The following is a 26,433-nucleotide window of genomic DNA, read 5'->3' as shown; positions in this document are numbered from 1 at the left end:
CCTTTCAGCCACTCCCCATCTTCCCCTTCCCCCACAGCCGATGCCGGCTTTCCCAGTACCACTAAACCAACCCCAGCTATGGACACCAGCCCAAGTCTGTGGACACCTAACTGGACCCCCCACACCGGCACCAGTGTCCCCCTCGTCCTTTTAAAGCAGTTCTAGGACAGGACTATGGGCTACAAGCTTGGCTTTTCTCATACAAGCCCCTGCCAGAGCTAAGGAGACAGAGGAGGCGCAGAGGGTGGCAGCCCCACCCCGGAGGTGCCTGAGGCTCTTGGCAGGGGCAGCTGGAGCGTTAGCACCAGCTGCCAGTGACTCACCTCCCACCAACCCAAACAAAACACCTTGGGGCTGGGAACCAACACCCAGCAACTCCCCAACCGTAATCCCACCACCTGACCTGACCCTCTTAATCCAGACCCCTAGCCTCAGAAATCTGGTCTATCCCAGATCCCAGTCACCCTCGGGACCGAGACATATCCCATTTTCTTTTATTTATACAAAAAAAGAGTTTCTTTTTAAATATAATTTAAGAACCCCCTTCCAAGCACCGTTGTTGACCACCACCACCCTCCTGTCCCTTTTACAACATCACCCCCTCCCCTCCACCCACAACACAGCTCGGGGGCACTTGGGGGGAGGGAAGGAGGAAGGAACTGAGGCTGTGGTGTTTCCAAGGCACTGTTCTAGAACATATCAATGGGTCCTTGTTCCCAACAGGAGTTGGTGGAACCAGGTACCTTTCAACGCACAAAATCTGGACAAGAAGGGGGCGGGGAGGAAAAAATTAACAAAATAAAAAATAGTAAAACTTCAAACCTTCAATATGAAGGCAGATGAGGGGAGGGGCATTTACAAAGGAAAAATGATTGCCTTTGGTGGTGACAGCAAGTTGGGACATCAAAATCCAATGATTACATCACCAGGTCCTGACGGCCCCTTCCTGCCTCCTGGGACGGCACTTTCCACTCCCAAGTTGGCAGGCTGGTCACCCTTTCTCTTTGGTCTGCAGGGACATGCCCATCAAGGTGGAAGGCGCTTAGGGAGAGAGCCCTCTGGGAAGATGGGAGATTAGAGATGCAGCGGTGTTTCTCTGCCCAGTCTTGAGGGAGAGACTCACTCTGAGGTTGGGGTTCCCCGCCCGGAGGGCACACGTATGATTCTTCTCATCCCATATGGCACAGTTCCCCCAATCCTGGGTCTCCAGGAGTAACAGCTCTGACCCCCTCTTTTCAAAGTGCAATCCAATGGGGAAGCCACGATGAGGGGGAGGGGCTCATCTTGTGAGTCCCCACCCAACTCTGCCCCCAGAAAGAAGACTCTACCACGGCTCCGGGGTGGTGAGTCCTTGGAGGTTAGAACTGCTGGGCTGGTCCCCCTGTCCCACCAGGGGCTCCTGGCTTAGCTTGGGACTTCATATGCTGCACACTGGCCAAGATTTTCTTCTGGTGTCCCGCCAGAGTGACGCCAATTCGGAGAAGGTCCCTGTGATAAAACAAAAGGCTGGATGAGCCCAGGGACCAGCCAATTAGGAAGCCCAGAGGAGGATGGCAGGAGTGATCACCAAGCCTTTACTGAACAGCCTCAGTAGAGGAAGGAAAGAGAAAGCCCTCAAAGAGACTTTAGGGGGAAGAAGCTCCAAGACTGCCTTGGAGGAGAAAGAAATTCAGAAAGGGGCCACACAGGTAAAGAACCAGGCCTTAAAGGGAGCACTTTGGCTCAAGGAAGATGTTAAGGAGGGACCAGGGGACCTGCTTGGCAAGACATCATCTGGAGATTTTTTTTTTTAATTTTACATATTAATTTAACTGGTTATTTGAGATAAAGTATTGGTATGTAGTCCATGCTAGCTTCAATTGAAAAATCTTCCTGCCTTAGCTTCCTAGAAGCTGGGAGCACAATGATATACTACCACAGTTTCCTCCTCCGACATAAGTCTGTGCCTGCCCCCCCCCCCCAATATCCAAAGCTGGGTAAGCAAAGGCCTTGGGAGAGAACCAGAGAAGGGAGGAAGGAGGCGTTCCAAGTACAGACAGGCAAGAGAACAGTTATTTGGGAGTTGATAGAATCATAAAACCATTTAACATCAAAGCTAGGAAGGGATTTCCAAATCTCAGTCCCGTCCTCTCCTTTTATGGGTGGGAAAAGAGAGCCAGAGTTGACACATTACTGTGAGAGTCACGTCTGGAATGTAGATAGAGGCACAAAGACAGATACAGGCTGGAAATGGGAAGGGAGATGACCCAGGTTCGAGGAGGCTCCAGAATGAACACTGGCCGGCCACTGCTGTTCTAGAAGGATCCAGGGGGCTCTCAGCCTCAGGCATAGCACTGACCCACCAATATAACAGCCCTTGAAGTTGAACTCAGAGGTCCCTACTGAACGTGAGGGTCTCACTCAGCCTCCTGTAGCCTCCTGTACCAATGTTCCTCTCACTCAGGCTCCTGTACCAATGCTCCTCTCACTCAGCCTCCTGTACCAATGCTCCTCTCACTCAGCTTCCTGTACCAATGCTCCTGACTCAGCCTCCTGTACCAATGCTCGTGACTCAGCCTCCTGTACCAATGCTCCTGACTCAGCCTCCTGTACCAATGCTCCTGACTCAGCCTCCTGTACCAATACTCCTCTCACTCAGCCTCCTATACCAATGCTCTGCCCCACTGTGATCCCTTGCACTTACTCTGCAGAGATCTGGCTGACCACCTCAAAGGAGCCGAATCCAGCCGCTGCAAAACTTTCCTCATATCTTCCCATCTTGATGGCTCGAAGCCACTCACCCACAGAACCGAAAGCAGAGTAGTGAGGCTGCCGTTGGTCCAAGAGTGGATGTGAAGCCCTGGGAGGTCGGGAGGATAAACATGGAGAGAAATGCTAAGTCAGACAGCTTTGGGAAGACCAACACAGACCAATCCATATACAGTCCAAGGGATGGATACTCCAGGCCACTCTAAGGGCTCTTGGGTTGCGGCAGAGTCAGGATGGTTCTTTGGGATCCTTACCCGCCATTCTCCCTGGCCACAATTTTGAGGCTAGCAGGGTTCCGGATCATCTTGTCCAGAGCACTGACCACCTGTGGGAAGCGGGGCCGGGCATTCCGGTCCTTCTGCCAACAGTCCAGCATGAGCTGGTGGAGGGAGGTGGGACAGTCTGGAGGAGGAGGCAGCCGGTAGTCCTGTTCAATAGCATTGATCACCTACAGTGAAAAAGAGGAGGACCGGGTGAAGCTGGCTTAAGAGAACCAAGGGCACCCAAAAGCACAGATCCCTGAGTCCCAGGAGGACGCGAATTGCCTCAGCTGGCAACACTTCCCCCACTCCACCCTCTGCAGCTCTTGAGCTTCAGTCTGGAGTGCAACCTCCCAACCCGGCTTCCCACCCATCCCCAAATCCAACACTGCTACATCCAACTCCGTGTGTGTTCATATGTGGATGTGCATGTGGAGGTCAATGGAGGGCATCTTCCTGTACCACTCTCCACCTTATTTTTAAGCTGCATGTATCTATTGCAGAGCTGGTGCGCATATGCACAAGAGCACACGCGTAGAGGTCAGAGGACTGTTTGAAGGAGTCAGTTCTTTCCTTCCCCTGTGTCGGTTCTGGGGATTAATCTTAAGTCATCAGGCTTACCTGCAGGACCACTGAGTAACCACTGAGTTACCTTCCAGTTCTTCACTTTCCTTTGCTTGCACATGTAATGTGCATGGATAGCTATGTGTGTGTGTGTGGGGGGGTGTTAATATCAGGTGTCTTCATCAGTCACTCTCCACCTTCAACAATGAGGCAGAGTCTCTCTCTTGAACCCAGAACTTATTGATTCCTAGTCTAGCTTGACCTCCTGTCTCTACCATCCAAGTTCTGGAATTAGAGACAAGCTCCTGCACCACCCTGAGGTTTACACGAGGGCTCAGGATCGGAATTCCAGGCCTCATTGCTTGCCTTACAGCACTTCACCTACAGGGCCATCTTTCCAGCCCCTCCACCTTGTTTTCTGAGACAATGCCTCTCACTGAAGCTGGAGTCAACTGGCTAGCTATGCTGGTGGGCCAATTAAGCCCCCCCCCATATGTCTGTCCCTGATACCCTCGCATATGAGGGTTATAGAGGCCCCCATCCCTGCATGGTAAGGAGTGTACTCACTGAGTCATCTGCCCTGTAGTCCCTGAAGCCAACTCTTGGATGCAAGCATCACCCCTTGGTGCCCTCCCATGGATGGGGAAGAGTCTGGGAACCCTATCCCCTACTGCCGTATCCGGGATACATGATAGACTCTCCTGATAGAATATCCAGGAAATCTTGGTATGATCATGGAACACTTACATCCTGGTTGCTCATGTCCCAGTATGGCCGTTCCCCAAAGGACATGACCTCCCACATGACGATCCCATAGCTCCAGGCATCACTGGCAGATGTGAATTTCCTGAAGGCAATGGCCTCAGGGGCAGTCCATCGGATGGGAATCTTTCCTCCCTGTGGAAGAAGCCAGATAAAAGGTGAACCCAGGCAGCAGCAGGACCTGGGAACATCATCTAGGAGGGATAGATAGTGTTGTCAACTTGACAGAATCTAGACTCTTACAATGCCTGAGAAGGATTATCTTAACTGGGCTAACTGAGGTTCCCTGGGCTTGGGCCCCTGCACTGAATCAAAAGGACAATGAGCTGGCCACACACATTTATTAATTGTTCTATTTCTTGACTGTGGTGCAATTTGACCACCTGCTTTCAGTTCCTGTGTCACTGTGACAGGCTGTCCCTAGTACTGTGAGTTCAAAATAAACCTATCTTGTCTTTGTCAAGGTATAGGAAAAGAAACTAAGACACGCCCCCAGTCCTCTCCACCCCCAACCCTTCCCCCACCTGTCACCAACTCTGCATTTCTCTCCCACTTCCAGCCCCCTCACTCGTCCCTCTCTGGTCTTGTTTTGCGATATTTTCTAGAAACAGGGTCATATGCTGCCCATGCATGCCTCCAGCTCCCTATGTAGCCAAAGATGAACTTTTCCGATCCTCCATCCTCCACCACCTCTGTGTTGAAATGACAGGTGTCATCCCAACTGCCATAACTCCCAGCCGGTCTCCTTTCTTCCTGGCCTCCAATCTCCCATCTCTGTGGCTGTGTCCTCACCCATCGGAAGCTGGTCTTTCCACACCCACATTCTCCCCCAGAACAAAGCTGCCAGTGCATCTGCCTGTGCTTTCTCCAACCAAGCCACGCCCCCACCCCATGTGAATGCTTAGCTGGTATCCCTGGCCCCGGGCTCACCAGGGAGCTTGTATAGGTGGGATCAGAGGAGTTCTCCTCCAAGAATCTGGAGAGGCCAAAGTCAGACACCTTGCAGACCAGGTTACTGTTGACCAGGATGTTACGAGCAGCCAGGTCTCGATGCACATAGCTCATTTCAGCCAGGTACCGCATGCCTGAGGCGATGCCCCGCAGCATGCCCACCAGCTGGATGACCGTGAACTGCCCATCATTCAGCTGGAGAGGAGACAAGAGAGGAAGGCTTGTTCAGGAAGGATCGCCCGTGGCTTACCCTCCTCACCCCTGCCTTCACCACAGCCAGTCACCCACCTACCCATTGTGGGTCGACAAGGCAGCGCAGTTCTCCCAGGTGCCCCACTAATCTTCCTAGATTTTCCCAGCTACAGTAACACCTTAGCATGGTTTCTCATCACACCTCATATTTTGGGTTTTGCTTTTGAGACAAAGTCTTGCTTATAGCCCTGGATGGCCCAGAACTTAGCCAATTTTCCTACACCCATCTTCCAGTTGCTGGAGATATAGACATGAACCAATCACATCTCCCAGTTTTCTTTCTTTTTAAAGATACATGTTCACTACCCCTACAGTATAGGGATGCTTTAAAGCCCACCTCCTACGTCTCAATCTGCCCTCTTTTTGACAGGATCGCCCTATATATCTCCAGCTACGTGGCCCAGGCTGGCCTTGAAATGTTCACTCTCCTGCCTCAGCTCACAGGCACACACCACCATGCTCTGCTTCTAATGCACATCTAATCAATTATTTTGATTTTTTTTCTGAGACAGGGTTTCAATATGTAGCTCAAGCCAGCCCAAAGTTGTGGCAATCCTCCTGGCTCAGCTTCCCAAGTTCCGGGATTATGCCATATCACTAATGGCTTCAGCTAACATTCTAACGAAGTCCTTAGATGTGATAGGCAGAGCTGGGCCAGTTACGGGTGAACTCTGAGCTGCCTGTCAATGGGGGAAAGGCCTCAGATCAACTGCGTGTGAACGCAAGAGAACAGTACGAAACAGGAACACGGTGACAAAGAGGAGGTCTGGTGCCTGACCTCGATATGTTTTCATTTTGCCCTCAGAGCTACACCAACCAGAACAACAAAACTAATGGAGCCGATCAGGGTTTAACTCAGGATGCAGGGGACCCACCCCCCAGAGCTCTGGAGGGAAGAACAGGAGGCTGCATCCAAAATCTGCATTTTTTTTTCAATAATGACAACTGAACCTAAAACCTCATAAGCACTCTACCACTGAGCCACGCCCCCAGCCCCTCCCTGGGGGATTCTACATAGGCAATCTATCATGAAATTACATCATAGCCCTTTTTTTTCCTCTTACTGTCTCTTCAACTTGCCCAGGCTGGCCTTAAACTTGTAATCCTGTGCCTTATTCTCCCAAGTAGCTAGGATGACAGGCAGTGTACTAGTTACTTGCGTGTATCTCCTTAAATCCTAAAGAGCTGGGGGGTTGGGGGGGCGCTAGAGAGATGGCTCAGAGGTTAAGAGCACTGACTTCTTCCAAAGGTCCTGAGTTCAAATCCCAGTAACCACATGGTGGCTCACAACCATCCTTAACGAGATCAGATGCCCTCTTCTGGAGTGTCTGAAGACAGCTACAGTGTACTTACATACAATAAATAAATAAATCTTTAAAAAAAAAATGTTGTCAGGCGGTGATGGCATACACCTTTAATCCCAGCACTTGGGAGGCAGAGGCAGGCGGATTTCTTAGTTCGAGGCCAGCCTGGTCTACAGAGTGAGTTCCAGGACAGCCAGGGCTATACAGAGAAACCCTGTCTCGAAAAAAAAAAAAAAAAAAATCCTAGAGAGTTGTTGGTACGAGACTGACATGCTGAAGAGCTGTGACATTTGTCCCTCAGAATGTCGCCCCTTCTTCCCTATACAGTCATTTAACTTGTTTTCCTGTATTTCCTGTAACCAAATCTCTTTCCAATGTCCTGATAAATTGGAAATTAAACATCTGTGGCTGGATCACACAGGGAAGCTGTGCTACACACTGCATGGGTCCCCTTTGAGAGAGATCCACCCAGGCTCCCATGGATGTTGAGGCAGATCCATAAAGGGCAGTGTGACCCCTCATCATTGACACAGGAGTCTATGTTGTGAAAGTCCTGTTACAGAGTAAGGAAGATGAGTGTGAGAAGATTGCAAAAGAGAAAGAGTTAATAGGGAGATGAGGGAAAACGTGTTTCTCTAGAGTAGAGAGCCAGTGTAGACCAAAACTCAGAATGACGAATAAACAGAAAGGCAGGCTGGGAAAGCAGTTCAGGTAGTAGAAGGTTGCCTAGAATCCCCCGGTGAGGGGCTGGGGGCGTGGCTCAGTGGTAGAGCCCCTGCCTAGAATCCTCCAGTGAGGGGCTGGGGGCGTGGCTCAGTGGTAGAGCCCCTGCCTAGAATCCTCCGGTGAGGGGCTGGGGGCGTGATTCAGTGGGAGAGCCCCTGCCTAGAATCCCCCAGGGAGGGGCTGGGGGCGTGGCTCTGCAATAGAGAGGTTGTGGAGCCTATATATGAGACCCTGGTTTGAATCTCCAGTAATGTACAACAATCAATCAAATAATTTAGCCTCTGTTAAAGATCTGGTTTGATTTTTTTTCATGTCTGAAACTATTTAGTTTTTTTTTTTTTTTCCTTTCTAAAGGTAAAGTTTTGCTATGTAATACAGGCTAAGCTGGCCTAGAACTGGCTTTGTATCCCCAGGCTGACATAAGCTCACAAGCTGTCTCTGCAATTCTAGGGTTGCAGACATGAATTCTGCCTTATCCTATTTTCTAAGCCCAGCTCTCCCTGCCTCCTCACCCCTCCCCACTCCACCCCCAGGAATATACAGTGGTTGTGAAGGTGGGAAGGGGGGCTTACTCGTAGGAAGGAATCCAGGGCTCCGTTCTCCATGAATTCTGTGAGGATCATAACCGGCACGCTGTTGGTGACCACACCCTCGAGGCGGATGATGTTGGGATGCTCGAACTGACCCATGATGGAGGCCTCGCTCAGGAACTCACGCCTCTGGCGCTCTGTGTAGCCACCCTTGAGGGTCTTGATAGCCACACAGCTCTCCTTTTTCCCTGGTGCCTTCAGCCGACCCCGGCACACCTCACCGAACTCACCTTCAGTAACAATGTGGAGGGTCAGTTTTTCTCCTGTTTGGACCCATTTGTTTCCTTCCCACCACCCAGGCTTCTACTTTTGTGTGTGTGCGTGAGTGCGTTCATGCGCACATTGAACATAGGAACATGTACATCTGTGTGTGTGCGTGCCTGTGAATGTGATAGCGGCCATCCGTCAACATCCAGTGTTTTCTTCTACTCTTTCACCTTTTTTCTTGTTTTTGTAATTACATTATGGGTATGTACGTGTATGTACATGTGTGAGAGAATGAACATGTGACGTTCAGAGGACAATTATCAGTAATTAGCTCTCTCCTCCTGGCATGTGGGTCCCTCACAGGTCATCAGCTGTGGCTGCAGTCATCCTTATCCCGTGAGCCATCCCGTAGCCTGGCCAGCCTGGAACTTGCTATGTAAACCAGGTTAGCCTCAAACCAAGAGAGTGCGCTGCCTCCCCTTCTGTGTGATGGAATTAAAGATGTGGCTACCACACCCAGCAATCTACCAGACTTCCTCAGAGAGGGTCTCTGCACTGAACCCAGAGCTCATCAGTCTAGTTAGGCAGACGGGCTGGCCAATGAGCGCCCTCTCCCTTCTGGCCCCGCCCCTCCCCCCATCTCCTACCCCAGGGCTAGGATTAGAGGCATATGCTACTGTCCTCAGCTTTTCACGTGGGGAAATCTCTGGGGATCAAACTCAGGTCCTCACGTTTGTAGGGCAGATGCTCTACTGACTGAGCCACCTCCGAAGCTCCCCGGCTTGTTCCTCTTACCTGCACCAATTACTTCTTCAATCTTGACATAGGAGACATCAATCTCTTTGGCAAATTCCCTCACTGCCTCATTAGGATCTTCATAAGTAAAGGGATCAATGTAGACCTTGGTACCTAAGGAGTCACACAGGAGCCCATTAACCAGGAAGTAAATTCCTCTAGACCAAGGTGTCCCCTTGGCCCAAAGCTCCTTTCCCATGACCCATGACCTACATACCGTGCCCGATGAGATACTGCCCATGTTTATCCGAGTACTCAACGTCCCTCCCATTGCTCTGCTTCCTGTACCAGTGAGAAAAGAAGTAAAAAGTAAACTTCGTCATACATCTCCAGGCCCACAGAGAATGAAGGAGTCGGGGTCCGGAAAAATTTCCATTGACAACCGACCAGTGGGAAAGACGCTCTATGATGGTGGTTTTCCACCCATTGGTTGAAACCCTAAATGATCCTCTTTCACTGAGGTTGTATATCAGATATTCTGCATGTCAGATATTTACTCGACGATTCATAACTAGCAAAAGCACAGTTAATGCAGAAGCAACGTAAGTAATATGATGGTTGGGGGCCGTCACAACAGGAAGAACTGTATTAGAGGATTGCATCATTAGGCAGGTTGAGAACCACTGCCCTAGGGTGTGTGAGCAGGTGGCCACCCGTGGGAGTTTTCAGACCAGAGTCTTTACCTGAGGCAGAGAACTGCAATGATGACGACCACCAGGACCAGGACCACGCCCACAACCGCTGTGCCTGCAATCAGGGCCAGCTGCTCCCGCCAGCTCTCGCTCTCTGGGGGAGAAGAGGTCAGGTAAAGATGTGAGGACCTGACTCCCTATCTCTGCCATCAAGCAATGATCTGAGGTCTCCTGAGCTGACTCCCATCTCAGCCCAGTATGAGCTGAGCAACTAATGAGCTTATATTGAGGACAATGGAGTGTGTCCAAGCTTTGTTATAGTCAGTGATGTTGGGGGAATGTTTTTGTTTGTTGGTGTGTGTGTGTGTGTGTGTGTGTGTGTGTGTGTGTGTGTGTGTATGCTGCAGATCCAAACTTAAGTGCACATGCTTGCCTGGCAAACACTTCATTAACTGAGCCACCTCCCCTCCAGGGACATTTTGATTTTGTTTTATGACATGTTTTGGTGTCCTTAACAAAGAAAACCTTATTTTGGTGAGAGTCAGAAGGTGATAGCCAACGCCTGTAATCCCAGTAGAGAGTTTGACACCAGCCTGGGATGCAATAGTAGGCTCTGCTTCAGCACAGACAACTTAGTAAAATCCTATCTCAAAATGAAAATAAAGGCCGTGATAAAGCTCAGTGGTAGAGTGCTGGGCTAGCGTACGCAAAGTCCGTCAGCACTGAGAAAAATGAGACAAAAGTGATGGGCTATGTCTGTAATCCCAGCATTCAAGAGGCTGAGGTAGGAGGATTGCCAAGCTCAAGTCCAGCCTGTGCCACACAATGACACCCTATTTCTAGCTCATCAGCTAAGAACACTAGCAGCTCTTCCAGGGGACCTGGAATCCAGCATCCAGATGGGGGAAACTCAAATATTCCAATTCCAGGATCCACTTCTGGCCTTCACGGACACTCCATCCCCAGTGCAGACATACATACAGGCAAAACACTCATACCCATAAAATAAAATCCGTAAAAAGCATAAAAGATAAGAAAAAGAAAAGTGATGGAAGAAAAGGGAAGATTAAGAAAGAAAGAAAGAAAGAAAGAAAGAAAGAAAGAAAGAAAGAAGGAAAGGAAGGAAGGAAGGAAGAAAGGAGGAAGGAAAGAAAGAGGAAGAGAAAGAAAGAAGCCAAGTATGGTGGGATCACTGCAACTTTAAGTCCAGCCTTGCGAGTTCGAGACCATCTCTGTGGCTACATAACAATGTCTCAAAAACCATGGAGCTGTTCAGAAATGTATGGAGTTAAGCCGGCAGTGCTGAAGCACGCCTTTAATTCCAGCACTTGAGAAGCAGAAGGTACTTATATCTCTGTGATTTCCAGGCCAGCCTGATCTACAGAGCAAGTTCCAGGACAGCCAGGGTTACACAGAGAAACCCTGTCTCAAAAAAACAAATAAAACAAAAAAGCACGGGCTACCTCACTTTACCTCAGAACTCTGTGATCAGAGTGGATGAATTTTCTCATCTTATTGGAGGAGAGAATGGGAACTCATGGGGGAGCTCGTGGGTTAACCTGCTGCTAAGGGTGAAGAGCCACAAGGCTTCAGACAGAGAGCATGGATCTAGGTTCTACGCTCTCGCTCTCTTTGCTGGCCAGCGGTGCTTTTCATTGAAGGACAAAAGCAAGGCAGATGATTGCCGATACTGAGGGAAGCTAGGCCTGGTGGGGGGCAACCCTCCCAGCCCCCACCGGAAACCCCAAACTCACCATCCAGTTGAGTCTGACTGTGATGCTCCTGGCCGAAGGGACCATAGCCAGCCTCGGACCGCGCGCGTACCTGCACCAGGTAGCTGGCTCCCCGCTTCAGCCCTCGAAGCTCAGCTCGGTTTTCCGATGTTTTCAGGAAACGTACACTGCTGGGGCCCTCTGCGCCCTGTGCAGGAGGAGGAAGGAATGGGCTGTAAGATAGTTACCCTTCTCTGCTGCTTTTCTAACCCCTCACTCTCATTTTATCCTACCGTGTGGCATCATTTAATCCTTGTAGCAGCTTTAGTTTTTTTCTCTTTGGGGTGCTGGAACTCAAACATCTCACATGCCAAGCAAGCACTCCACCAGAGCCACACCCCAGCCCCTCCCTGGGGGATTTTAGGCAGGGGCTCTACCACTGAGCCATTTTGACAACCTTTTACAGTGGTTCTATGTGCCTGTTATATAACTATATTTATGTATATATTTATTGATTTTCCTTATTTAAAATAAAAATTTACATTTATACACTTATTTATTATTTATATTATTTATGTTATATATTTATTACATTATTTATTATGTTATACTTATTTATATTATAACTATTTTACAGATAACAATAACTGAGGCTTAGAGAGGCCCAATGGCTGGCCTGTGGTTGTAGAGTTAATAAAACTCAACCTGAAACTTCAAGACTCGCCAGATGTCTTCAAAACCAGGTATGCCCAGCTCTAGTTCAATGCCCACCAGGCCCCCTACCTGGGACAGATCCTAGCCTTACCTTCTCATGATACTTGACCTCGTAGTCCAGCACAGCACCACTGGGTGCTCTGGGGATAGCCCATGACAGGATCAAGCTGCTGGGTGACGACCGAGTCACTCGGATGTCAGACACTGCAGGAGGCACTGCAGGAGAAAGAAACCCAATGCGCCCTGCTGCAAAGTCTAGCAATTAACAGTTTCCAATTCTTGCCCTACCCGCACCCCCACAGTGCTGGGGATGCGGTCAGAACCCTACACGTGCTAGACAAACCTCTACCACTAAACTAGACCACACACTTTAGGGTTTTGTTTTCCTAATCTTTCCTCCAGAGGCTATACCTAATAACCTCTTCTAATACCTATACAAATTCACCCCGAGGAGCTGGAGATGGCTCCTTGGTTCAGAGCACTTACTGTCTTGCAGAGGACCCAGATCTGGTTCCCAGCACCCATATCCAGTAGCTCACCACAGCCTGTAACTGCAGTTCCAGGGGATCCAATACCCTCTTTGGCCTCCTTGAGCAGCTCCACTCATATGGTTTACACAAATGCATGCAGGCACACGTGTATAAATTAATACATCTTTGAAAAAAAAATTCCCTCTGAGTACTCTGGCAGCAGAGACAAGAGAATGCTGGGTTTGAAGCTAGCCTGAGCTACATAGCAAACTGCTGTTTCCAAAAATAAAAAAATAAAAATAAAATAAAATAAAAGAACCCATCTGAGCCGGTAGTGGTGTCGCACGCCTTTAATCCCAGCACTTGGGAGGCAGAGGCAGGCGGATTTCTGAGTTTGAGGCCAGCCTGGTCTACAGAGTGAGTTCCAGGATACACAGAGAAACCCTGTCTCAAAAAACCAGAAATACCTCAGGCAGGCCTTGAACTTCTGATCTTTCTGCCTCTGCCTCTCAAATACTGGAAATTATGATTATACGTGTCCCTTTTTTCTTTTTTTCTCCTTCTTTTAAAATTTTTTAGATCATAGTAACTGCACAGAGGCTTTATTATGACATTCCCATATGAGCACGTAATATACTTTGGTCACATTATCAGCTCTGTTACTTTTAAACAATCATTCTTTTCTGCCCCCTAGTCTTACCCTCACGGTCAGTGGTGACATTCACAGGCTCAAAGGGAGGTGGTCCGGTGGCTAAGGTAGACACACCGTTCAAAGCAGCAACCTCAAAGGTATAGGTGACATCAGGACGCAGCCCTCGGATTGCCACCCAGGGCTCCACCAGGTCTCGAGGACCCGGGTCGAAGGTCAGGTCGCCCCCACAGGGCAAGCAGGAACTCCCAGGACGGCACTCTCGGCAGCGTACAGCGTAAGTGAGGTCCTCTCGGCCTCCAGACTCAAGGGGAGCACTCCATTCCAGGCGCAGGGAGGAACCATTCAGATGGTGAACCACACTTCTTGGAGCAGAGGGGGGGGCTATGGGAGAAGAGAATCAGGTAGAAGGTAGGAGGGGACTACACACTAATCTTCTGAAGTGTTGGAGGTGAGGCTAAAGCTGGGAAGCACAGGGGCTATGATGGGCTATCTTCAGCAACTTGACACAACCTAAAATGACTTGGGAAAAGTCTTGATAAGATATTGCCTATGTTAAGTTGGCCTATGGGTGTGTATGTACAGGATTTTCTTGATTAAGTTAAATGATATGGGATGACCCAGCCCACTGTGGGTGGCACCATTCTGTACCAAGTGGATCCTGAACTATGTGAGAACAGAGAAATCAAGCTGAGCACAAGCAAGCAAACAGTAGAGCAAACACGAGTACATTCATTTCTCTCTGTTCTTGACTCTGGATGTTCCTGCCTTCGCTTTTCCGTGCCAATGTACTACAACCTGGAGTTAAGCTAAAATAAATTCCTTCCTCTGTTAATGGTTTCTTATCATGGTATTTTACTACAGCAGCAGAAAACTGTATCAGGGACCATGTGAGGAGTCCACATACTGTTCCCCAATGAACCACACACAGGACAACATCAGATGTCCTTTACTCCTGGAAACTTACTAGTGCAAGGAGAACTCCGGGGGTCTGAGCGGGCCCGGTAATACCCAATCCGACACAGGCAGACAGAAGACCCAATGTTATTCGAGTGGCTGTTGGCTGGGCATGGCAGACAGGACTCTTCTCCTATTTGGGGCTTGAAGGTTCCCTGGCCACAGGCTGAGGGAAATAACAAAGATGTCTCAAAAAGTAAAACAAAACTGAAGGCTGGAGAGATGGCTCAGTGGTTGTGAGCACTGGCTGCTCTTCCAGATGACCTGGGTTCAGTTCCGAGGACCCACGGGGTGCCTTACAAACATCATTCCCTTATGACCTCAGGCACAAACATAGCACACAGACATATATATACATACATGCAGGCAAAACGTACACACACACACACACACACACACACACACACACACACACAAAGTTGCCCAACCCTGACCATGGCAGTCTGATGAAACCCTCTCATAATATTTTATTAATTAATTAATTTATAGACAGAATCTTATATACCCTGACCTTAAATTTCATATATAGCTAGGGATAATCTTCCACTTCTGATTTATCTGCCTCCACCTCCCAAGTGCTGGGGATTATAGGTACTTGTGCTCAGCCACATCCAGTTTACAAGGCGGAGAGAACGGAGCCCAGGGCTTTGTGCACATCAGGCGAGCTCTCTGCCACATTCCCAGCCATCAGAATAATTTCGAACGCACACTGCCAAATATATAGAATTATTGAAAAATGCAAGGTAGCTGACATATGACGTGTGAAACATGAAGAAAGCTCAAAGGAGTGGTAAAAGTTGGACATTTTTCCCCATCCTGTAATTACAGACAGCAGTTGGAAGCTAGACGTAAGTTCAAGGCCAGCCTGTTTCTCAGAAACAAAAATAAGAGCTGGCGAGATGGCTCAGAGGTTAAGAGCACACGCTGCTCTTGCAGAGGATCAGAGTTCAGCTCCCAGCACCTATATTGGGTAGCCCACAGCAGCAGCCGGTAATTCCAGCCCCAAGGGAGATACAATGCCTCATGTACATATAACCTCACATATACATATGCAAATAGTTTGAAATATAAACCTTTTTAAATTATAGAAACAGAAACAAGCCAGGCTGGAGAGATGGCTCAGTGGTTAAGAGCACTGACTGCTCTTCCAGAGGTCCTGAGTTCAATTCCCAGCAACCACATGGTGGCTGACAAACATCTGTAATGAGATCAGATGCCCTCTTCTGGTGTGTCTGAAGACAGAGACAGTGTACTCATATACATAATAAGATAAATAAAAATCTTAAAAAGAAAAAAAGAAGAAGAAAAGAAATAAGCCAACAACAACAAAAACCCAAAGAAGAGCCAAGGCAGTAATAGCAATACACTCAGGAGGCTAGGGCGGGAGGACTCATGGTCTGGAAAGTAGCCTGCGCTATAAATCAAGACCTAATCCCAGTACAAAAACAAAAACCACAAACAAAATACCAGGAGATGCCATGGGTGGCCTTAGGACCCCAGGAACACGGAAGTCATGAGCAAAGAATATGCTTTAGCTTGCTACAGCACTCAGAATGGGCTTTGTAAAGTCCTGTGTTTAGGATGGTATGTAAAACCTCAGATCCCAATCCATAGGCACTGATGTCGCCAACATTCCAAAAGTAATGACTGGCTAATTTTAGGTGGACATTTGTGAAAATGGAGTCATTTATGGGATGGCAAGCTGGTTCAAGGGGTAAAAGTGCTCACCACCAAGTCTGATGACTTGACTGAGTGCCTGCAAGCTGACCTCTGACCACACAAGGGCCTCAAAAGCCCAGGCCACGCCCCCAAACAAACACACAAAAGAAGCAAATCTCTAAACAAAACAAACAAATGAAAATACAAATCCGAAGACCTGAGTTTGAATCACTGGCACCTGTATTTAAAAGATAATCATGAATATATAACAACAAAACCCAAACCAAACCACCCCACCAAAAGAAAGACCCAGAAGGCTGAGGATGTAACTCAGCTGGAACAGAGTTTGGTTCAAATCCCCACTGCTGCCAAAAAAAAAAAAAAATCAATCTGAATTCCAGACACAGAGAGGCAAATGAGAGGAAATTCACAACAAATAAAATAAAATGCAGATCATGAAGTCCTTTTCCACCACCCAACAAGGCACCCTAGCTGCTCGGTGACAATCACTTAAAGTAGGAAGCTCGAGGGTTGGATAGAGGTGCCCATGAGCGTCGTCCCTGGGATCTACTACCAATCAGTTCATCTACAGCATTAACAGAATTCTAAATATTACTTTGTACTATACTAAAAATAAAATCGGGAGGGCGGGGGAGGGGGAAAGCCCCAAATCCTAAGGGATGAGAGCAGGAGGAAGTGCGTGCTGCCCCCCCCCACACACACACAGGTGAGCTTCCTGGGTACCTCGGTTCTCACCTCTGCATACTTTGTTCCCTTCCGCAGCCTCGTACCCCTGCGCACAGCTGCAGCCTGTGACCTGCTGCTCGGCCCACTGACCATCTTCCCGGCAGTAGAGGCTGGGGCTGGGGTTGGCGGTAGGGACCGCATTAGCCACGCAGCTACCTGCCACCGGCACCACCAGCTCCCGAGGCACGGTCTCAGGGAAGTAGGTCAAGTTTGTGATCAGCTGGGAGCACTTCTTGTAAAAGAGATGCAAGGAGAGCAGAGCCATGCAGGCTCCTTGGTCCTGGAAAGCCAGGTAGAAGCCGGCTTTGCTGAGGGGACCCAGGCGCAGCGTCTTGATGTTAACTTTTCCTGTTGCTTCGGCTCCAGGGCGCTTCCGAGTCAGATGTTCTGCGGCCACCGTGTCCACCTGCCAGGAGAACCCAGGTTTACCACCACTGTCTCAGGTCCTCTGGGATCTCTGGTGGATGACCTTCACAGATCCCTTCAACCATCTCAGCTCCTGTGGAGAACCTTCTTTCTACCTTCCATGATACATCGCATTTTATGTGTGTGTGTGTGTGTGTGTGTGTGTGTGTGTGTAGGTGTGTATGGGTGTGTGTGTGTGTGTGTGTGTGTGTGTGTGTAGGTGTGTATGGGTGTGTGTGTGGAGAGAGAGAGAAAAAGAGACTATATATAAAATATATATACATGCTGGGCGGTGGTGGCACACGCCTTTAATCCCAGCACTTGGGAGGCAGAGGCAGACAGATTTCTGAGTTCGAGGCCAGCCTGGTCTACAGAGTGAGTTCCAGGACAGCCAGGGCTACACAGAGAAACCCTGTCTCAAAAAACAAAACAAAACAACAACAACAACAACAAATATATATATATATATGTATATATATATATTTATACACATACATGTGTATACACATGCATGTATATAAAATATGTACAGGTATATTTATACATATACATGTATACATATTATACATACAACATATATGCATATATTTCTGTATTTCACATACATAAATGTATATATACATAAGGTATGTATATAGTTATGCACATATACATAAACAATATATTCATATATATGCACATGCATATATTATGTATGTACATATATTTATACACACACATATAAATATATGGTCTCCTATAGCCCAAGCTGGTCTCAAACTTGCTATGTAGCCAAGGTTTTTCAAAGACAGGGTTTCTTTCTATAGTCTTGGCTGTCCTGGAACACAATCTATAGACCAGGCTATCCGTGTACTCGAAGAGATCCTCCTGCCTCCACCTCTCAAGTGCTGGGGTGACAGGCAGGCACCACTCTACTTCTTTAGGCAGTGCTCGGTCCAGCCCAGGGCTTTGTAACTGCTAAGCCAGAACTCACAATTAAGGGCCTTGCCCAGCTCGATCTGCACTTTCTGCCGTCCAGCCCTCTATTGCTTGCTGAGCTACACTTCGACCAGCTTGGTCCTGTTTCAGTTTCCCAATGGTGCATTTGTTCTAGGAATATTCATAGATACCTATACCATGACCTCAGAGCCGAGGAGAAAGGAAAGAATCACAGACAGATGAGCATGTAGGGCAGGAGCCAGGCAAGGACAGTCACCCGCTCTGGGGGCTGATTCTCACTTCAGATGCTGACATTCTGTGGGAAATCAATAACTAGTTCTGGGTGAAGATTTGTAAAAATACAAATTCATCTTGTAGGGGTGGGGATGTAGATAAGTTGGCTCATGCAGGAGGCCCCAGGCTTAATCTCTAACATATGCCTATAATCTCAGCACGGGGGTGGGGGGAACGTGGGGGCAGGAGGAGCAGGAGTTTATGGTCACCCTTGACTACATAAGAGAATTTGAAGTCAGCCTGACCTATATGTGAGATCTTGTCACTAAAGAGATGGCTCAGTAGTTAAAGGCATTTGCTGCTCTTGCAGAGGCCCAGGGTTCAATTCCCAGCACCCATGTGGCTGGTAAGATAGCTGGGGAGGTAAAGGGTGCTCAGAGTCACAACTGTAATCCTGAGCTCCAGGGATCTGATGTCCTCTTCTGGCCTCTGGGAGTGCCAGGCATGCGCATGGCACACAGACACACACATGCAGGCAAATTCAGACACAGAAAAAAAATAGGCTTTAAGATGTATATATGAACCAAAACAGAAACAAAAGCCTGGCCACTGTGGCGCATGCCTTTGACCCCAGCATTCAAGAGGCAGGCAGACATCTGAGTTCAAGGCTAGCTTGATCTACATAGTAAGAGAGACTCTATCTCAAGAAAGAAAGAAGGAAAGAGAGAAAGGAGGAAAGAAAGAAAAAAGAAAGGAAAGAGAGAAAGAAAGAAACAAAGGAAGAAGGGAGGAAAGAAGGAAGAAAGTTAACAAAACCGAAACAGAAGGAAGGAAAGGAAAGAGAAAGAAAAACCATGAAGGTTGGAGAGATGGCTCAGCAGTCAAGAGCATACATTCCTCTTACAGAGGACTGGATACCCAGCACCCATAATGTGGCTCACAACCATCTTTAACTCCAGTTCTAGGTAATCCAACACCCTCTTCTGTCATCCTCGGGCACCAAGCCTGCACATGGGGCGCACATAAATACATGCAGGCAAAACAGCCACACATAAGAAATAATTAATAAGCCTAATAAAGATTTTAAAAAAAACAACAGCAACAAAAACCAGGGCTGATAAGATAGCTGGGGAGGTAAAGGGTGCTTGCTACCCTTAAAGATCTGAGATCTATCCCCAGAACCCAAGTAAGAGGAGAGATCCAACTCCTGATAACTGTCTCTGATTGACCTCCAGACTATCACTGTCACATAGTCATGCATGCACACGATACATATGTACATACACACACACACACACACACACACACACACAAATGTTTGAAAGATGTCAGGTATGATATTATACACCTGTAATCCCAGCACTTGGAGGCAGGAGGACTGGGTGTTTCAGGCTAGCTCGGTGTCCCTTCTGCCCTCGAAGTCCAGGCTTTGGTACCTTTTCTGGGTTAACAAAGTGAAGGAGCTGAACCCGAGGATCACTTTGAGTCCAGTAGTTTCAAAGCTGGTCTGGGCAGCACGGCAATAGCTCAGCTTTTAGGGGGGCAAGGTGTGGCTAGTGCTGGAAACTGGAATTTAAAAGGCAGGGCTGGAGCGATGGCTCAGAAGTTAAGAGCACTTGATGTTACAGAGGACACAGGCTCGATTCCCAGAACCTATGTGGCAGTTCTTACAACTACCAGTAATTTCAATTCCAGGATGCCTACGCTACACAAACATACACTGGAATAAAATGCTCATACACATAAAAATAAATCAAATAAATAAATCAGAAAGACATGGTGGCGCACGCCTTTAATCCCAGTGCTTAGGAGACAGAGGCTGGTGGATCTCTGTAAGTTCAAAGCTAGCCTGATCTACAGAATTCCAGGGCAGCCAGGGCTACACAGGTAGACTTTGTCTCAAAATGCAACAAAGAAATGAATTAAAAAGACAGCCAGGAGCCAATTACAACGGCACCCACCTATAAGCCGGGCGCTCAGGAGCTAGAGGCAAGAGGATCAGGAGTTCAAGGCCAGCCTTAGTTGCGCAGTGAGTTTGAGGCTAGACTAGGCTACACAAAACCCTGTCTCAAGAACAAACAAAGCAAACAAACGAAAAGACAGGTGAGAGTTTTGTGTAGAGGAACCAGGTGGGGATGTGGGAGGACCCAAAATTGACAGAGATGCAAATGAGTACAGAGAGGCCCAGCAGTGAGCGGTCAGCAGGTAAAGTCTGCAGAGAAAGCAGCTTGAAGTTGGACCTCCCTACACGGGAGAGGCAGTTCACCTGTATTCTTCCCTTCTATCCACACACACCTCCACCTCTTCCCTCCCTAGACTTAACTGCTTGTGACCGCATCTATCCCCCAGGCTGTTGGTACCTTGATGTAGGGGTTCTCCATCCAGGCAGGCGTGTGGGCCGTGGCAGTATCGGCTTCGCTCTCGTAATAGAAGACGGTGAATGTCTCCTTGCAGGAGCGACTGGCCCTCGGCAGGGACAGGCATTCCATCATGGTGAAGCGTATCGTGGCATACACATGGACAGCACCTCGCCTTGGGACCCAGCCAGTGCGCAGCCAGTGTGCTTGGCCCCCTGGACGCTTCATGTCGCACACCTCATAGGTGCGCACGCTATGCTGTTCCTCGTCCAGGCCGCTTAGCTCCTCCCACTGTGCAGAGATAGAAGCTGTCAGTCAGGGCCCCTAGCTAGGGTCAGAGTGGCTGCAGGAAACAAGTATCTCGGGATGTTTCTGGGCAACCATCCTCCTGCCTCAGTTCCCCTCCGGCCCTTACCTGGCCTTCTGCCTGAGGGTAAGTCACCCATTTCAGATCCGCTGTTTCCAGTTTTGTGTTCAGCAGGGTCTCTAAGACAGAGAGACAAAGTCAGCTCCATCGGGGAAGGGTGCGTGAGAGGTAGGGCCAAGAGCTTGCTGGGAACAAACGGGAATGAGAGGGAGTGGGTTGTCTTTCTAGTCCCTGGAGGTAGGAAAATTTATTCTCTTGGGCCAAGGAGATAGAGATCCAAGCAGCCAAGCCTCCAGACCTGAGTTTCATCCTTGGGACTCACATGGTAGAAGAAGAGAGTCAACCCTCACAAGTTGTCCTCTGAATGTGATGCAAGTACCATGTGCAGCACAAGAGAACTCTTCTTCTTCCTCTTTGTCCCCCACCTCACATAAAGAAAATCGTGTGTGTGTGTGTGTGTGTGTGTGTGTGTGTGCGCGTGTATGTGTTGAGACCCTCTCACCAGCCCACTGCCCTCAGATTTGTAATGCCCGTCCCCAATGCCAACTTTCTCATCAGCAGCTGGTAGGCACTGGACAGCTTCTAGGTTTCCCCAAAGGGGCTGTACCCAGAAAAATGAGGGAAACCCATGCTGGAAGTTAAAAGTGCACCCAACTTGGGAAGCCTGAAGAAAAAGAAGGTGGCTCTTGGGCTGAATCTCACAGCATTTGCCAGACGGTCAGGGAAGGCAGGGCTTGGCTCGGCTAGAGTGTTTGCTTTGTGAGGTCAGGCTCCGGGCTTTACCCCGAGTGTCACAAAAGAAAAAAGAAGAGAAAAGAAAAGAAGAGAAAAGAAGAGAAAGGAAAAGAAAAGAAAAAAGTTCTAGGCCTGGTAGCACATTCCTATAATCCCAGCACTTGGGAGGTGGAGACAGAAAGATCAAGAGTTCAAGACCAGACCCCACCACTTAGTGAGTTTGTGCCTCGTCTGAATTACATGAGATCTTGTCTAGAAACAAAAAGCAGGACCACCCCCCCCATCCTGGCCTTGCCCCCTGGGGCGGAGAACTGCTGGCACAGGCTAAGGTTTCCTACAGGCCTGTTTTAGGCCCCACATTCCCTCCCTTTCCTAAGTGCCAAAACTGGCTTCCATCCCAACTCTAGTCCTCATCTCAGTCTCCGCCCCCTTTTCACACCAGACACCCCAGTCCTTCTTCAAGGTGGTGCCCTCCCCGAGGCAGAGCACCTCCCCCATTTGCTAACACCAGAGAAATAAGTTCTTGAAGCCTGGACGCTTGGGTTCCCTGCCTCGCTAGGCTCCAGCAGAGGCCTCACCACATCTGGACTTGGTTAGGAGAAAGAAAGGAGGAGAGTTCAGGGGTGGGAGGCTGTGTGGAACACACCTGGCAGGACTCGGGGATCATTGGGGGAGCGGACATGGTGATGACCCACTAAGGGATTAGGAGAAGTGCAGAGATCTCTGGCAACACAACTGGGAGGGAGGACTGGGGAATCCCCTGGAGAGGATAGGGCAACCTGGGAGGGGGCAGGAGTCTGGGAACCACATGCCTGTTGAGAGTGGGCCTTCAGGGGAGCCAGCGGAACACCTGGGACCAGGTCCCGCCCTCCCCTTTGGCGCTTTGAGAGAGAGAGAGAGAGAGAGAGAGAGAGAGAGAGAGAGAGAGAGAGAGAGAGAGAGAGAGGAGTGAGGAGTGCCGGGAGATAGGGTGGATGAGGGAGGCATCGCCTCAAAATTCCTGGTGCTGTGTCTGGGTGTAGGGGCAGGCAGGAACCTGACCAGCTAGAGGCAAAGCCTAGGGGTCCTCCTCCTGGGTGGCAGGAGACAGCAGAGCACATTGGGGACAGGATGCCCACGGTTCTGGGAAGGGGGTGGATAGAGGCTGCCGTCCCCACCCTCCATTGTTCCAGCTTGGATAGCGTTTTCCTGTCTCAAATTTACACACTGTCTGTGCAACAGGCAGCTCTTCAGCCTGCTAAACTGAACCCAGCCTCACTTTCCCTGCACCTAGGTCACACCAGTTGGCCTCCAGCTCACTTCAGTCCACCAGTTCCCAGACCCATCTCTCACCTCCATCCCTCCAGGGCTCCATTTCCGGGTTGTCCCCTCCCCCCACCCCATCTCTTAGTTTACACCTTCTTTAGGGCCTGCGGCCTTGAATAAACTAACTAACATATCTAAAGCTTTGGTTTGTCACCTGTAAAAAAAAAAAATAGGGAAACAAGAACTCAGCTTTTTGCAGGGCAAAATAACAGTAAACTAAACGCACTTTGCACAGGTGCAGGGAGGGCTTGAGAACCGTTCAGGTAATGCACGTGAGAAGGGGCATTTCCTGTTGGCATCTGTCTTTCCCTCCAGACACACTTCATGGGTTCTCTGCCCATTTGACTTCCTCCTCTCCAGGAGCCCAAAGTCTGTCCTCACCCCCACCCCATTCCCACACTTTGATCAGCCCTGAGCAGCACTGCTCACCCCAGAGGGAGCAGGCTTTCCCAAACTCCTTTGATTCCGTCGCTGAAGCTGAAGCGATTGAGCTCCCCGACTCCCATGGCCCACTCCTTTGATTCTGAGCAGCGAGGGAGGTTGTGGGGGAGCCAAATTCATTGAAAAGAGATTAGGGAGGCAGGGAAGGGGGTTACAGGTCCTGTGCAGCCCCAAGAGGGACTGTGGAGTTAGGGGCTCACAGATCTGAAGAGGCATTTGGAGAATACAGAAGGAAGAGAAAAAAAACAGAAATCTGAGGCAGGCTAGGAGATGGCCAGCTGGGGTGAATTAGGGCAACACAAGCCGGTGTTAGGCAGTTTCTGCGGGTTTGCATGGCTGGAAGAAAGCCTCAGCCTTGGGAAAAGTTGAGGTCTAAATGGCATTTAATAGGTTGGGGTACAGCCTTGAGAAAAACAAGAGAAGAGTTTGCACGAGGTCAGTAGCCTGGCCAGCCATTTGGGAGTTGAAGAGTGGGGCTGCCGATGGGGTCATCCTGACTGGGGTGTGTGATGGAGAGTCCAGGTGTGAATGCTAGAGAGTTGGCGGTGGGAGTCGTTTCACGACTAGCTGGGGTCTGCCTCGCCTGCAAGTGCCCCCCTCAGGAACTTTCCCCTGAAGTTTAGCCAGAGGTGGGGGGGGGGGATAAAAACTTTGGGGGATAGTTTTGAACATTAGGGTGGACAGGAAAAGGAAGGCTGTCAAGGGCCTTTGGCATCAGGACAGAGTTTAGAAGACTAGGTGAGGGAAGGTCCCGGGTCTGAGCTCTCGACTCCATCTCTTTCCCAAACAAAAGAAAAACCCCACTCCCCGCCAGGCCGCCTCCTCCCCGCCCCCTCCCGTTCTAGTGCTATTGGTCCGAAGTGTTTAAGGGGTGCCGGAGTTGGGATAGGGAGAGACCAGCTTCGGCACTCTGAGGCACAACTTTAGGGACCCCCAAGAACGGGGGGCACCCCCAAGGAAACTCACCTTCTAAAGCAGTGGCGAGGGAAGCCCAGCACAGCAGCGCTCTGAGCTCCATGGCGCCGCCTCACTTTGGTTGAATACGATCCGAGTTTGGGGGGCCCTGGCCCCCCCAGGTCTGATCCCCCCTGGGCGGGTGCACACCGACTCTGCTGCTGGGACTTTCCGTCGAGGGCCTCTCACCGATGGCCCATGCGGGCGCGCCGGGCACCCGCGCTCAGGTGCGGCCCCCAAGTCCCCGCCGCAGCGCGCGCGCGCGGGGAGGCCAGCCTTGAGGGGGGACGTCCTGGCAGTGGCCGTCGCTGGGCGGGCGGAGATCGGGACGTGGCTGAGTCTTAGGGGTCCCTTCGGGACTTGGGGGGTCCCGCCCTGGCTGGCTGAGGTGGGCCGATTGCTCGCGGTCTCCCTCGCTCCCTGGAGTGGTGGGTGGCTCTCGCGCCGCCGGTCTGAGTGCGCTGGTCGCGGTCAAGGAGGGTGGAAGCCAAAGTGGGAACCGAGCAGGAGGGAGGGAGACAGGCTGGGCCAGGACTGGGCCGAGTTGAGACTGAGTCGGGCGGCGCCAGGCTTAGGAGGGAGGGGCGCATAGGAGGCGGAGACAGACCAGTGTCAGAGTTTCCCCCCTCCCCACCCGCCCCTCTCCCAACACCCTGGAGCCCGGGCTTCTCTGGGAGGGGGGTGGGCAGGGGAGCTGATTGGCTCCTATGCTGCTGAATAATTCATGAGGGGGGGGTGACTGAACTGAGCCTGTCGGGAAGTTAGGAGAAAGTTTGCAAGAGGGGGAGGGGCGGCATGTGTGGAACTTAGGGACTGTCCAGGGGTGCTGGGTGTCCCGTGTCTACCACTCCTGATTGTGCATGTTGGGGCAGTAGCCCAGGAATCCTCAGGATTGGCCTGAACCTACCAGGCCTCACAGATGTGTGCGTTAAGTGCGCACGCCCCCCACACAAAGCCTGCTTTGACCTTGCAGCGGGACCTGAGATTCCACATCTGGATGCGCCCCCTGCCACCTAGTTGGAGCAGGGGATTGCATTTGGGAGAAGAAGGTTAAAACTTTGCTTTTGGGCATGGAATGCTTCCCAACGGACCTCTGTACCTCAAGCAATAATCCCAGCTTGGATATCTCTGGAGAGAGCGCTCACACAATTGTTGCATGCACCAAGTACTGGAGATCCACTGGGCGCGCAGCCCAACGCTGGAGAAAGTGGTTTGAAACCCAAAGAAGTCTAGAAAATGTAAATAAAAGGCAAGCATGTCAGAGAAGGCGAGGGATCTCCGTAACACCGCATTCCATTTTTTTTTAAAGGAGGGGGACACTTCCCCACCCCCTGTAGCCTTGACCTCCAGGGCGGGGGTAGGAACCACTGTGGCTCTTTCCTGAGGCTGTTTCCTGTCTGGCTCCTGGGGGCCCTCGGGATAGCTGGGAGGGCCCTTCCTCTCATTTGCTAGCACCCGCTCTCATCCATCAGTTTGAGGAGAGGGTCCAGGAAAGATGGTCTCCCACCTACATCAGGGCACCGGTAGTGCGGGGCACAGGATGGTTGGATTTGAGAGGTGCTGCTACGGAAGTCGCTCCCTTAAGGGCTGCGGTGGTAAGGAGACTTTAAGGTAATTAGTACAGGGTCTGGAAACTCTGAGGTAGGAGTCTGGGGCACCTGGGAATCTGCCAAATACCCTAAGCACACACACACCCCAGCGGACGCGGGAGACCCGTGATGACCTCTTGTCCCCGAGCACTTATCTTCCTGCAGCAAGTAGTGCTCCCCACCCCCTGCCCTTCCTCACTGCCCTGCCTGGGTCCCGCTCCGGGGTGGGGGGTCAGCCAGGGCAGGAAACAGCCGGCTTGGCTGGAGCCAGGCTGACCGGCTAGATCTGGGAGTCCCTCCTCCTTCCCCACGCAGACCCAGGCTCCCCTTCTCTTATCCACTGACACCCCCTTTTCTGCATTCGGGTCCCCCAGTCTTTCTGAGTCATGGCTTGCTCTCACCCTAGGAGCCACCATCTGCAGCCCACGT

At 50.2% G+C, this 26,433-nt stretch overlaps 1 protein-coding gene across 2 annotated transcripts; it reads right to left on the bottom strand.

The window, feature by feature from the left end:
- Positions 1 to 478: 478 nt before the first annotated feature.
- Positions 479 to 25,046, bottom strand: Ephb4 (EPH receptor B4). Of its 2 annotated transcripts, none has more exons than XM_031338352.1 (17): positions 24,428 to 25,046; positions 21,029 to 21,099; positions 20,617 to 20,904; positions 16,709 to 17,105; positions 14,304 to 14,459; positions 13,388 to 13,720; positions 12,309 to 12,460; positions 11,546 to 11,711; positions 9,843 to 9,945; positions 9,377 to 9,441; positions 9,160 to 9,273; positions 8,140 to 8,387; positions 5,265 to 5,480; positions 4,320 to 4,469; positions 3,003 to 3,196; positions 2,684 to 2,839; positions 479 to 1,488 (listed from the first exon to the last, which is right to left on the bottom strand). In XM_031338352.1, the coding sequence occupies exons 1-17, from the start codon at positions 24,477 to 24,479 to the stop codon at positions 1,359 to 1,361; spliced, it is 2,991 nt and encodes a 996-aa protein (XP_031194212.1). In that variant the 5' UTR covers positions 24,480 to 25,046; the 3' UTR covers positions 479 to 1,358. The 2 variants fall into 2 exon arrangements, with proteins under 2 accessions (XP_031194212.1, XP_031194213.1); XM_031338353.1 differs by having other exon boundaries at positions 12,309 to 12,433; positions 24,428 to 25,045.
- Positions 25,047 to 26,433: the final 1,387 nt, after the last annotated feature.

Source organism: Mastomys coucha, unplaced genomic scaffold (assembly GCF_008632895.1).
Source record: "Mastomys coucha isolate ucsf_1 unplaced genomic scaffold, UCSF_Mcou_1 pScaffold22, whole genome shotgun sequence".
NCBI lineage: Eukaryota > Metazoa > Chordata > Mammalia > Rodentia > Muridae > Mastomys > Mastomys coucha.
Note: the sequence above shows the minus strand (reverse complement) of the source record. Positions and strands in the feature narration are given on the sequence as shown.